General features: G+C 42.7%; 1 protein-coding gene and 1 long non-coding RNA gene across 3 annotated transcripts in view; one reads left to right on the plus strand and one right to left on the minus strand.

Annotated features, from left to right (window-relative positions):
- LOC128845737 (uncharacterized) overlaps positions 1-8,102 on the minus strand; it is a 96,086-nt gene extending 87,984 nt beyond the window's left edge. Inside the window, exons 1-3 of one of the 2 annotated variants that reach the window (XR_008446715.1) lie at positions 8,010-8,102; positions 4,791-4,822; positions 2,583-2,672 (exon numbers count right to left, since the gene is read on the minus strand). This is a non-coding gene — a long non-coding RNA (uncharacterized LOC128845737). Of the gene's footprint in view, positions 1-2,582; positions 2,673-4,790; positions 4,823-8,009 lie in introns of those variants that run through there. The other variant, XR_008446716.1, reaches the window with a different exon arrangement.
- LY75 (lymphocyte antigen 75) overlaps positions 7,985-14,493 on the plus strand; it is a 74,376-nt gene continuing 67,867 nt past the window's right edge. Inside the window, exons 1-2 of the mRNA XM_054044678.1 lie at positions 7,985-8,261; positions 13,406-13,777. Coding sequence (XP_053900653.1) covers positions 7,985-8,261; positions 13,406-13,777 — 649 coding nt within the window. The remainder of the gene's footprint in view (positions 8,262-13,405; positions 13,778-14,493) is intronic.

Consider the following 14,493-nt stretch of genomic DNA (forward strand, 5'->3'; position numbering starts at 1 on the left):
GAAAATACACACCGATGTCAAAGGAGCTCAATCAGGACCTATCTTACTGATATTACCCCTTTCCTTTCCTCTCTTCCCTAAACTTGTTCCTAGTGTCTCATTACCCCCTCATTGCATCTTGTCTAGTATTAGTTTTAACATTCTTCAGAACAATGACCATTCACCTTATTCTCCCCTCGCTTATGCCAATGTAAATAAGAATCAGCAGTCTGAGTCAGATACTATGTAAAACAAAACCCTTAAATTTGTCCTAAGGAATTCTGTGAAAATTGTAAAAGAAATATCAGAAATCTGTAAAAATCCAGTTGAAAAATTAGATCTCTTACCTCTCAGTTACTTTGCTGAAATTATGCAACACAATGATTTCATAATGCCTTCAAAGACTGTGCTGTTGCTGCTGGAACGGGAAGTCTAAACAACCACAAACCTATTTTCCTTTGATTTCCCTTTTTATTCAAAAACCCTAAATACTCTAACATTTAAAAATAATTCTTATGCATACAATGTTTGGTTACAAAATAAGCCAACAAATTGAATAAGAATCTAGAAGAAGATCATATTTAGAGACTAAAGATCTTTGATGTCATCTCTTTTAACTTCTAACCAGCTGCTGGCTGTGTGTCACTTACCCCAGAATGTCACCAAAACTGGTTATATGGTCACCATCAGGGGCAGGTCAGCCAAACTCATGCATCCCTCCAAAGACATTCATTTGGCATTCAGTCATAGTTAAGATGAAAGTTGCTACTGTCACATTCTTTGCATCCTTATTTATCATACTAATTTCTTCAATAATAAAAAACAGTATTGACCCCAAACCAGACAAGTGCAAACTTAATCATGTTTTGGAAAGTTTTGTGTGAAAATGTTTGCAGTTTTACTCAGACCAAACTTCTCTATATGTGAAATAACAATTAAATGACTTTTAGTATTTCAGGTAAGTGATAAAATATTAATCTCTGCATGTTTTCATTGCAAGTATGTTTTCACTCAGCAGTGATTCTTTTTTATTTAAAAAAAAATCAGAAAAAGTACCATTTTCATGTTTGTAACAAAAGTTGAAAATGCTATTTTCAAGGAATGCATTTAATTTTGCATGAATATTTCAAATGCACCCAAATTTATTATCATTTTGCAGAATTTACATGTCCCAACAATGCCGAAAAATACACACAGCCAAACACCCATAAAAAGAAAGTAATTTGTATTAAATTTGATAATCCAACCATACTTTTAAAGAATCCCCCCAAGTTGTGCTTCAGAACTCCACTTTCATTTTGCATTTTTAGAGAGAATAGTGTTAGCAGATACTTTATAAAATACACTTATGGATGATTTCTGACAGACTGAAGATCTAGATAAGTCCCTAACATTTTACAGGCAGTAGACAGAACCTCTCTTTGCTCATAACTTCAGCAAAAGACAAACCAAACTAAGGGCTTCAATGCTCCACCTTCAGAGATAGCCATTACATGGAAACCAACTATTATCCAATTATAACTAATAAGTCTGCATTTATTGTCAGATTGCTTGATTTTGACCAGTTCCTCTGGTCCAGAGAAGATGCTCACTGTTGTTTTTGTTTTTCAGTTCTTGTTACTTTCATCAAAAATTTTACCATCTGAGTCTTTACTCCAAACTCATAGCTTACTACAGTGTAAGCACCTTTGACCTATAATACCCTTTCTTCTCACACTTCTGCCATGCAGATTACACCCATCTATTCACATTCCAGTTATGAGAATTATCCTAGCAGATTTTAATTACAGTTTGCCCATTAGATCAAAATCTCTAAAATTTAGAAGTGTTTCTGGTTCTTCTTGTTTGTTTCTCAATACTCCTTGTATGCATGTAGACACATTAGTATGCTCATACTCTTCATCTTGTTTCAGAACAACTCCATTGTCAGTCTTTTTTTGCTGGAGGCACATGCCAGATCATGTGAGTTAACCAAAAATTCTCCTCCTCCAGAAACCTAGTTCAAAGCTCACCTAACAAGCCCTGTCTGTTTTGAATCCAGAAGGGTGGCACCCCCATGTCCTTAATTGCATACAGTCATGTCTCATGGCAGATGTAATTCCAGAGCTTCAGAAATCCAAAATCCTCTCTCCATCACTGTTGATGAGCTGGAGGTTTCCATTATCAGTCTTCCTTCTCCATTTGCGCTTGTCATCAGCATGATTGCTAAAGAAGATCACCTGCATGGATCCCTTGCTCAGATGCTTGTCCAGACCTCTGAGGTCATCCTCTATTACCAAAAACTTCTTTTACAGGTGTCAGTTGTCCCCATATGAATTATGATCAGTAGGAGTTGTCCAACATTTTACAGAAATCTGGAACCCTTACTGCTGATATGCTGGCTCTCAGGAGCGTATTTTCATTGTTTGGCTACAGGTTCCAGATTTGATTCTCATTTCTACTAAGGCCCTTTTACACTGCTCTGGCAGTTGAAAGATGCCATAAAGGTGGGTATTTTCCACCCACGTTAAGGCCAGAGTTGTATAAAATGGCTGTAGTGTAAATGAATAACAGGCCCATTATGTTCCTCATTATAGAATCACTAAACAAGATAATTTGCCCTTCTCTCCAGTGGCTCCATTTCAGTGCTTGTGCCTACCATTCACTGTTTGGGGTGCTGACCTCATCTGGGCTCTTCTCAGTTGGATCTTCTTCTGTCAGAAGCAAATATCAGTTTTAAATACATGCTTCCCTTCTGTTCTTCCCAGTTTTTAGTTTTCCTTGTGGTTGCATTCCTCCATCTGCTTTCAATTTCCACCTCTGTCTTACCCAGGGCACCCCACCTTCCCTGTGTCTCCTACTTTTTATTTAAATGTTGTGTTTATATTCCATGGAAACAAAACACGATACTGTACTTCCTTTTTTGTATTATCAGCTACAATAGCTTTCTCCATATCTCTCTTGGTGATCATTCCTTCTATCCAAGTTGGTATCCTAGCTTTTTCTTGGTGGCTTAATTACTGTTATTGCCCAACAATCTTTTCCTTCAGAAAAGAAATGAGCTTGCACTTCATAAATAGTCATTATTAATTTAAAAATTGTTTTTGAAACTTTTACAATATACAAACATTAAAGGACATAAAACCTGGGTATATAAATTAATATACATTGTGCTTTTGTATGTTATAATAACAAGTGCGTCTTTTAGCAACTTTCATCATCAAAATGCTTGTTCCCATGTTTATACACTGAGCAACAAAGCAGTTTACCCGAGCAACTAAAACAGGTGTGAGTTCTTTAACTATTTTTTCCCCTGACTTGATAACTGTCTGTCCCCAGTTTGGGTGGGGGGTGAGGGGAAGATGAATGTGTTTTAACTGGCAACTGAACATCTGCAGGCTGCATGTCTACTGCGCTTATCTCAAGATTTCAATATATTAAGTAAAAAAAGTCATTGCTGAAACATAATAAACTGTACAAACATTCATCTTTAGCACTTCTAAAATGTTCTTTTACCTTGAGACATGAAGGAGCAAGGCCTATGATACCAATGATTTGGTCCCTAGTGTGATGTCTTGTAGACAGCTATATGAAAAGAGACCACAAGCTGGAACTGTATTTTAGGGGAGCCAAACATGATTCTTTGCACAGTTTAGATTTCAATAGATTTTAAATTCTTTTCTTAACTTAATATACATCATTGTTGGTGTAAGTGCAGTAAATATGCACCACATAGCATTTGCTACAAACTTAAAACTATGTTCCCCCTCCTCACCCAGACTGGAGACAGACCTGTTATAAAGTTGGAGGAAAACAGTTAAAGAACTCACACTCATGGGTACAGGTGTCTGTGTTGGTGATTCTTGTTATGATATTGTATGAAGAGAGAGACATCATATAATGTCTAGGGTGACCAGATGAGAGGAAGAAAATATCGGGACCCATCGGGGGGGAAGGGGATGTCCGCCGGCGGAGCAAAAAAAAAAAAGCCGGCAGAGCTAAATATCGGGACAAACACCTAAAAATCGGGATGGTCCCAATTTTATCAGGACGTCTGGTCATCCTACATAATGTCTCAATATATTTTAACTTTAGTTTTAATCTCCCTCCCCACGGTCCCCCCAACATCAGAGGGGTGGGATAGCTCAGTGGTTTGAGCATTGGTCTGCTAAACCTAGGGTTGTGAGTTTAATTCTTGAGGGGGCCACTTAGGGATCTGGGGCAAAATCAGTACTTGGTCCTGCTAGTGAAGGCAGGGGGCTGAACTCAACTCAATGACCTTTCAGGGTCCTTTCCAGTTCTATGAGATAGGTATATCTCCATATATTATATTATTTATTATCAGAATTTCCAGTGAGAACTGTGCTCTCCCTCACTCTGGTTTAACTGTTTATTTACACTCTGGTGTTCCAGAAAATGTATATCTTGTTCTAATACATCAGTCTTAATTTTAAGGCAACTTACAGAGAACTCTCTTCCCCCTCTGTTTGAAACGTTTTTTAAAAAAATCATCTCTGGAAACACCTGCTTCCTGACTCAGGGTTCATTGCTCAGTTCCAGGAAGAACATAATTTTTGCTCCCTATACAGTTTTGTTTGTGTCCCTCATTCCTGACAGTTAGCTCCCAACATCACACCTGACAGCATTATATTCAGCCTACCTACATTCTCAATTGGGTGTCCAAATTTTAAAGTGACTGGGTATATTAGAGATGTGTAAAATTGTAAGTGGGGTTGATTTAGATACTGATCAATGATATGTCAAATAGCTCAGCTCAGTTGGTGTTTATTAGTCAAAAATAGATCAGCACAAACAGAGAAGCAAATACATACCAGTCCCTGGGAAACGGCTCTGCAGCTCGAATCTGTTCCAAAGATAATAGAAAATACCCTAATTATCACAGACCTTTCTTCTGTTTCTTCTCTAGTTTGTACCTCCTGTTTTTCAGCGTACAGAGAGACACCTACCTCAAATATTTCTAGAGCCAGCACCAATTATCCTGGCATCTTATCTAGCCCAAATATTCCTGATATTTGTGCCCACCACACTAATTATGAGTTGGCAAACCTTAACAAAACACACATCTCATTTCTGACAATTCCTGCATATACAAGAAATTGGGGTTATACAATTTTTTTCTGGCTAATACAATCCTACTGTAAAGCTTAGCTTACCTAAAAAGGTATGCTACGAGTTTGGTTCATAGTTATATAGCTTAGCATAAACCTTCTAAAATATATGGTAGTGGCTAACAAAATAGATTCAATGTTGCACCTTCCACTGTGATGGAAATCTGACTTACTCCCCTTAAATGGTTTTGTCTTCTAAATTTAATTATAATAGATCCCCCAATAATTTTTTCTGCAAATTTTGAGTGAGGGAATTCTTTTCCTAGCTGGGGCACTGCCTATATAGATATCCCTGGATCACCATATACACAGTATATCTCTTCATAAATTGATTATATTTTATTTCACATGCCTTTTTGTTTGGGAAGGCTTTGGGTTTTTTTTCCCCCTTCAAGTCTTTTTTTTAGTCTCTGTGACTCACTTATCCCATATGCTCATTTTCTTAGCTGCAGTTGTTTCAAATCAGAGAGGCCATAGACACCTGAATTTTATAATCTGACAGTTAACTCCCCTACCAGTTCCTTCACAGAGTGACCTTTCTCCTCCTCATCATCTGTGGGAAGAAGGCATCTGTTCATTCCCGTGGATTGTGTCTACCACACTTTGTGTTCTTTCTCCTTTATGCTTTGATATGGCTCTTTGGCAACTAACTTTCCATTACAATCCGAAGGAATACCACTCATCTTCCCAACCTGCACTTGGTAAAACCTTTTAGAACCAACTTTTGATGGTCTTACTCATGTAAGTAATGGCTCTGAAGTAATTTGTTTTGGATGGCACAGCAGCAAAATGCTATCACTCAACTGTAGTTAAATGATTTTTTAAAACTCTCATATGTTAATAATGTACATAGACTGACTGTATAGCACAAATCCAGCCCCTCCTCAACAGTCACAGAGGGCCTTGATGAAACAAATGCAGTTCTGTTGCAGAAAGGATGAGGGAAGAATTTGGGATCTTCACATGGGGATTCCACACCTCTGCATGTGCACAGAGGTCTTCTCTGTGTACATTCCTTGTACACTGTACTCCTCTGTAGGGGGAGAGCACCAGCAGCAGAGGCTATTACAGCCCTCGGGACGTAACAGTGGCACAGAGCAGTTTCATTGTCATGCTGCAGCCTCAGGAGAGAGTGTCCCAATTGAGAAATTCAGGCACAGCCCAATTCTTAGGGCTGTATGTTGGGACAAGAATTTTCCCCACAGATTAAAAAAATAAAATTAAATGAAAAGGCTTTCTGTGTGTTTGATAGTGTCATGTGGATTATTATTAGATTGTGAGGCAAAGCCATGTTGATGTCAAAGGCTGTAATTTCCCTTATTGAACTGAAGTAATTCAGCCAAGAAACACCATCGAGATACAAAGGCAGCTCAGGCTCGACTCAGAAAGCCTTAAAACTGTACTAAGGAGCTAAGGCCTGATCCATCTTCTACTGAAGTCAATGACCAAACTCTCCCCCTTGAGCTTCTTTCTTCCATCATTTCTCCTTATCCCACCTTCTCCTCTTTAGTCCTCACTCCCCACCTCACTGCATTCTCACCCTCGGCTTCTTCCCTCTCTCATTCTCTCCCTTGGTCCTCTTTCTCCCTGAAGGTTTTTGTTTTTCTTTTCTGAGAATAGACGTGACCTACTTGGCATGTTGCAATACCATAGGACATATATATCCCCATGTTTTCTCTTTCCCTTTTTAACATTATTGTCTTAAGCGTGCCTCTCTGTAGTGCCTCTTTGTTTAGACCCAAATTTGCCCCCATCCCATAAGGATCTTGTATTTCTCTTTAGTTATTACCTTGCCCCAGATACTCATCCAGTGTAAATTATAATAGTTCCAGTGACATCAATGGGGCTAAACAGATTTACACAGTGGAAAACCTGGCCCATCATTATTATGTATTATTTGTTAATCACCTGGAGGGTCCAGGCTCTATACAAGACCCAGTATTAGACCAATCCTTGCTCCAAACATTTACATTATAAACATAGGCTGCCACCAAAGCTCTGGATTAGAACATCAGCCGGAAATTCCAGAGCTAGCTCTGTTTCAGGCTCTGAACTTAGTATTATAAGATCATCTTTAAGTGTGGCCTCCATCCGTCCCCCAGTAATGCTGAATCAGACACTATTTGTTGCCAACTCCTGTGAGTTTTGTTGCAAATGACATTTAGGGCTGGTGCTGGTCCCTATCTCCAGCCCTTTGGCAAGTTCAGAGGTGGCAGAACCCCCTCTGATTGGCTGCCTGCCCCACTTACCCACCTCCTGGGGAAGAGCAATCAATCAATCAGAGCTGCTATAGGAAGAGTGTGCTCTCTCTCTCTCTCAGCACCACCAAGCCATTCTCATAGGACCCCAGAAGCTCCCTCCTCCCCCTTCCTTCTTGTGAACAGCTGGACAGGCCTCTGCTTCTCCTGCTCCCTCCTGGGCCTCGGAAAGGGCAGAGAGGGTGAAGTAGGGTTGCCAATCCTACAGTATTGCCTTGGAGTCTTCAGGAATGAAAGATTATTATCTTTAATTGAGGATTATCATGTGACGAAACCTCAAGGAATATGTCCAACGAAAATTGGCAACCCTAAAACAGCAGCTGAAGATGTACAATCTTATGTACTCCTAGCCCAGAAAGGGGTTAAGTTGACTGATGCGGGGGCTGGAGCTGAACTGATGGGGAGATGACATGGGGGATGAGAGGAGGTGACATGGAGGGCTGCAGCTGAACTGCTGGAGACTGATGGGGGAGTAGAAATAAATCCTGTGCTTTTAAAGCTTCTCACACTGTTCCTTTTATGTGTGCCTCAGTGAGGCCCTTGTTCCCCTTTGCACCCCAGCCAGGGGCCTGAATGCCCTGAGAGGTGTGATCTTAAAGTAAGGTCCGTAGTGAAACTAGTAGGGTAAACGCCTTAGACATGTTTTCGCCCGGCAACAACTTACCCGCGCAGCCTGGAGTCAAGGAGAACACTGATTGGCCCCAGCCTCCTCCAATGGGTTGCAGCGAGTGCCCGTGGGACTGGGGAGTGTCACTGCGCTGGGAAGCGCTCGGGGATCTCTCCGGGGGTCGGGCAGCTGCCTGTCGTGCTCCGCACTCGCCCTGGGAGAGGATGAGGAGGGCGCCCGGGTGCTCGCTGGCTACAGGCTGTGTGGCTCTGCTCGCAGCCTGCTGCTTTGCGCGCGGGGCATCCGCAGGTAACTCACCGCTGGACTTTTACCTTTACCTGCTTCCAGGCACCCCCCCGGCCCAGGTCCCTGGAGCAGCAGGGCCACAGCCCCGGGGAGCCTGAGCCCAGCCCAGGCAGCTGGGCACCGGAGAAGACTCGGGAGCTGGGGGGCGGGGGGAGGTGGAGAGTATCTGCAAGGGGCTGCGCTGTCCCATCTGCGCTTTGGTGGCGCATTTAGTTGCAACTTCAGGACACTTGGGGGAGCGGGCGGACAAACGCCTGTAACTAGCTGGGAGGAGCGGGCGCCTGTGGCGAGGGGCAGGATCCCCTAGTGGGAAGAGATGTGCGCCCCGTGCAGAGGTGAAGGGGTCCCCACTGGGGGGAGGGACCGTCCCAAGGACAGGCGAGAGGGCCCCACCGTAGGAGTGAGCCGGGCAGGGCTCAGCTTAAACGCCAATTCACTTTTACTTTCATTCCCGTCACATTTGCGGCGAGTCCCCTCCGCCTTCTCCACCATGTAATCGTCCCCTTTGCATCTTCAGAAATAACACCGCCCTAGACGGGCCATGTCCTGGCCTCAGTACCTGGAACCGAAACACCCAGGGAAACCCAGCCCCGAGAGATGAGAGTTCGGGTCCGCAGTATAAGGAAGTGGCGCAGCCCTCTGCAGCCGGGGAATTTCAGCTCGTGCGTTTGTGTTTGTTCACTGCTAGGCGAGGCAAAGCAAACTCTCCTGCTAGGGCCAAGGAAATGGAAGAAGTTTAGTTTCGATATAATGTGACAAGGGCAAACCAAGGTATTAAAAGCAGTTGAGGCAAATAGGGTAGATAGCAAAGTCCAAAGAATTGCGGCCTGCTTAATTCCTAGTCTGTTTCACTCTGAAAGTGACCCTACTGCTAGAAAAGTGCTGATGTGTTTAGGATTGGGGCATTAGAGAGTTCTTCCAGTGTGTAGTCCCGCTCTCAGGTGCTGGACAAATTCTTCTGGCAGTCAGGGTGGATCCTACGCAGATCAGCTGCTGAGTTTTTCATCCAAACAGGGATATTTTAGAATATTAAGTATTTGGTGTGGCAGATTAGCTTTCATTGGGCTCTAAAATTTAAAATAGTCTAAGGCTGATTTCTCATGATCTGATTACCAATTTTATTCATACACAGGTTGGTTGAACAATTGACAGTTGTTACAATTTCATGAATGTTGTCATCTGATGTTCATAAAAAGGACTTTGAATTCATTTGTAACTCTACTGAAAAAAGGTCCACATCACCAAAGCCATTTCAGGTATTCCTGTTGGTAGACTCAGAGGAGAAGCCAGAGATTGAATAGATTCTAGGACTGGAAGGGACCTCAAGAGGTCATCAAGTCCAGTCCCCTGCCTTCATGGCAGGACCAAATACTTTCTAGACCATCCCTGATAGACATTTATCTAACCTAGTCTTAAATATCTCCAGAGATGGAGATTCCACAACCTCCCTAGGCAGTTTATTCCAGTGTTTAACCATCCTGAAAGTTAGGAACTTTTTCCTAATGTCCAACCTAAACCTCCCTTGCTGCAGTTTAAGCCCATTGCTTCTTGTTCTATCCTTAGAGGCTAAAGTGAACAAGTTTTCTCCCTTCTCCTTATGACACCCTTTTAGATACCTGAAAACTGCTATCATGTCCCCTCTCAGTCTTCTCTTTTCCAAACTAAACAAACCCAATTCTTTAAACCTTCCTTCATAGGTCATGTTCTCAAGACTTTAATCATTCTTGTTGCTCCTTTCTGGACCTCTCCAATTTCTCCACATCTTTCTTGAAATGCGCTGCCTAGAACTGGACACAATACTCCAGTTGAGGCCTAACCAGAGTAGAGCGGAAGAATGACTTCTCGTGTCTTGCTCACAACACACCTTTTTATGCATCCCAGAATCATGTTTGCTTTTTCTGCAACAGCATCACACTGTTGACGCATATTTAGCTTGTGGTCCACTATAACCCCTAGATTTCTTTCTGCCGTACTCCTTCCTAGACCCATTCTGTATGTGTGAAACTGATTGTTCCTTCCTAAGTAGAGCACTTTGCGTTTGTCTTTGTTAAACTTCATCCTGTTTACCTCAGACCATTTCTCCAATTTGTCCAGATCATTTTGAATTATGACCCTATCCTCCAAAGCAGTTGCACTCCCTCCCAGTTTGGTATCATCTGCAAACTTAGATATTGGCATAGCAAGTATGCTTATTAAGTCGTTGATGAAGATATTGAACAGAGCCAGTCCCAAAACAGACCCCCGCGGAACCCCACTTGTAATACCTTTCCAGCAGGATTGGGAACCATTAATAACTACTCTCTGAGTACGGTTATCCAGCCAGTTATGCACCTACCTTATAGTTGCCCCATCTAAGTTGTATTTGCCTAGTTTATCAATAAGAATATTATGCGAGACCATATCAGATGCCTTACTAAAGTCTAGATATACCACATCCACCGCTTTTCCCTTATCCACAAGACTCGTTATCCTATCAAAGAAAGCTATCAGATAGAGAAGGTGCCAGTAGATGGAGAGCTGAGGCATGCTGGTTGAAGTCGTGTGGGAAGCTTTTCTAAATTCACTTACAACAGATTTTTTTTTTTCAAAATCCACTGTCCCTATCTGTATCCTTTACTATCCAAATGGCTTGGAAAAATCACATTGCCTTCCAGCCTGGGAAAGCTTGCCATAGCTGCAGGACAAAGGATGCTGCTTTTCACATGCCCAAGAGACAACCAAAATGCACAATATATCTTTTTCTCTTTCTTTATCTCATCAGGTACTACTAAGGTGCCTATCAGAACAGTATCTAAGTGCTGATTACATCTCAGTTGTAATTTCCAATCTCTGCAGATGTTCCAACATAGTCAGATCCTGAGAAGAGAAGGATTACAACTCAAGTGGATACTTAAGCTATGATTTCTTGGTGTTTCTCTGTTCTGCACTTCTAGTGGAAGTACAATCTTTTAAGAATCATAGCTATGTAGGGCTGGAAAGGACCCTAAGCAGATATGACCAGGCCAAACATGAGTGGACCTGTGACACCAGCCAGGCCACAATGCCTGGAGTAGGAAACCGAGCCCACCCAGCCCTGTGGAACAGGAGCCACAGGAGCTGCTGCTCTGGGGTGTGTGTGGGGCAGACTTGCCGTGCAATCCCCCTCCCCCGAGCCTCTCACACCCCCAGGAGTAGGACCCATCCCACTTTACCACTTGAAATGGGGGAGGTACGTACTCCTCTGCCAGCATAGTTGCGACAACACTAGGGGTTTTGCTGCCAGAGCTGGGGTGTTTGAATTTTTTCACACTCCTAGCTGACATAGCATATGTGAACATAACTTTATAGTGTAGGCCTTGCCTATAGGACAGTTTTATCATAATACTGATATAGTTAAACTGGTATAAGCCTGTGGACACTCTTATTCTGGTATAAGAATTGTTTGTTTGTTTTTTCAGTTTAGCCTCAAATCCTTCCCAACTGACATAAGATATATTGAAAAAAGGCCAGTCAGTATCCACATGGGAAGTTATACTAGTGTAACTATATCCTTTTAAATCCACACCTTAGGTTATACCAGAAAAAACTTTCCCATATAGGCAAAATCTAAGTCACTCTTGAAGGGACCTAGGCTCCCTAATTCTTCTGAAAATGTTACCTTAGTCCTAAGGCTGGTAAGTGTTGGGTAAATATTTCAAGCCCTGGTTAATTGTATGGTTTTATGGTTGTATGCATATTTCCAAAATGGGATAATTGTCCATTATTATATGATGGTTATTATTAATTAATATAACAGTAGCAACCAAGAACCCCAGTCTGGATGCGGGTTCCAATGAGCTGGACACCATACAGCCACACATTTAGAGACCGTTCCTGCTGATTAGCAGATAAAGATGATGATGATCATTATTTATTACTGCTTGTGTATCAACTACAGCGTGCTAGTTGATTTACCACAGGCATGCAAACAAGGTCCCGGTCCCAGGCAGTTTGCAAATCAATCCAACATTTGATCCAGTGTGCACTGACGTCAATAGAAAGACTCCCATTGACCTCACTGGGCTTAGCTCAGCCCTGACATTGTAAACTCATTTTATGCACATTTAGAAAGAATTATTTTTGTTTTATTAACGGAAATTTTTCACTAAGGAAGATGAAATTAAATGTGCTACTAACACTAGGGTTTATGTAAGTTGTGCCAGTGGTAAGTAAGACTGTGATTTTGTCACAGAGGTCACAGAAGTCACAGTATCTGTGACTTCCAAAGACCTCCGGACTTCAGCCCGCAGTGGCTGGGAGCTGCCAGATACTCCTGCCGCTGCAGCTTCCAGCCGCCGCAGGGGACCCCTGCAACCTCTCACCACCATGGGCGGCAGGGGATACCCGCAGCTTCCCACCGCCACAATGGCAGTGGGACCCTGCAGCCATCTACCGCCATGGCGATGCGGGTACCCGGCAGCTCCCAGCTGCCCTCAGCCCCCGGCTGCTGCAGCGGCAGGGGGACCGCAGCAGCTCCCCATCACGGGCAGCAGGTAGATCCCTGCAACCCCTGGCCACCATGGGTGGCAGGTCATCCCTGCAGCTTCCCACTGCCGTTGCAGCAGGGGCAGCAGGGAGACCACCACAGCTCCCCACCATCGTGGCAGCAGAGTCACCCTGCAGCCCCCAGTCACCCATGGCATTGATCCCTGCAGCTCCCCGCCACGGCAGGGGGACCCCTGCAGCCCTCCACTGTTGTGGTCGGCAAGGGGATCACTGCAGCTCAGCCATGCTGCAGAGTTTGGGGGGACCCCTGCAGCTCCCAGTCTAGGTGAAGGGGGACCCTGGCGCTCCAAGCCCCCATGAGTGGTGAGGGCCCCAGAGCTCCTATCCAGCCCCTCAGCTGCCCAGAGGTTTCCCATTTTGTCATGGATGTTTTTAGTAAAAGTCAGGGACAGGTCACGGGCTTCCCTGAATTTTTCTTTATTGCCCTTGACCAGTCCGTGACTTTTACTAAAAATATCCATGACAAATAGTCTCAACCTCCAATGACAAAATCTTAGCCTAAGTGATAAGCAATCGTATATGTACTGCAATTGCTAGTCCTTTCTGGTAGACCATATCAGAACTTGTCTTAGTTTTAAAAACAAAATTTCCCATGTAAATCACACATGTGTATTTATATATAGGTAATGGTGCATTTACCATTCGCCATGAAAAAACCAGCAAGTGCCTACAAGTTAAAAACTCACAGATCATGGCAGCAGACTGCAAGGAGACAGATGAAACTTTGTGGAAATGGGTCTCCCAAAATCGCCTTTTCCACTTGGGATCCCAACAGTGCCTTGGATTAAATATAGCCAAACCAGCATCTCCATTGAAAATGGTAAATTGTGATTCACAACTTCTGCTGTGGTGGCGATGTGTTGATGCTTCCATATTTGGTGCATCCCAGTACAAACTGACTTTAAAAGACAATGTTGTGACTGCAAGTATAAATTCGTCAGACACCTGGAGAAGAAGTAACTCTTCTGATGATATTTGTGAATACCCTTACCGTGGTAAGTCTGTGGTTTTGATTTTGTTCTGGAAGAAGTAGGAGATACGGTGATGATTTTCACTAACAATATGTGGGAGTATGCCAACTTCTAAGCGTTTGAAAGACTGATAAAGGAAGGAAATGTTTGCCCCAGAGAGATAATGATGTTCAGGAACTGCAAATTTATAAAGTGGTGTTTATTGATTGATTAATTACAGAGAAGTGGTGTCAAGTAAAAGGCTAGTTTTATACATGTACACCTACCATTCTTTTGATAGCATCCCTTTCATATATGAAACACTAGCCGCCTCCTAGCAAGACTGTAGTTGATAGGCCTTTTCCTGTCCCTGTTTAAGCCAGTGGAAGTTTTGCCATTAACTTCATTCAGACCAGGATTTCAGGGTTTTTTTCTTTCCCTACCACCCTAAATCTGTTCTTGACACTGATTAGTAGGAGTGGTGATCTGAAAACTGTGTAACTGGTTATCTGCAATATTTTTTACATTTAAATAAACAATATTTTAACCATGATAATTGGTGGATCACTGTGCGAAAGTTCACGAGTAAATAGTTTTTCATGGAGAAAGTGTAGATTGACCTACTTTTCTCCATAACAGCATTATTTTAACTTTTTTTAAAAAGTCAGACCCTTAATAACAAACCACTAGCTGCTTGGTTTGAAAAAAATAGGCCTGGATTGTATCTTTGCCACAAGCCCTGTATAAAAGGCAGGAAATAG

Source organism: Malaclemys terrapin, chromosome 11 (assembly GCF_027887155.1).
Source record: "Malaclemys terrapin pileata isolate rMalTer1 chromosome 11, rMalTer1.hap1, whole genome shotgun sequence".
Taxonomy (NCBI): domain Eukaryota; kingdom Metazoa; phylum Chordata; order Testudines; family Emydidae; genus Malaclemys; species Malaclemys terrapin.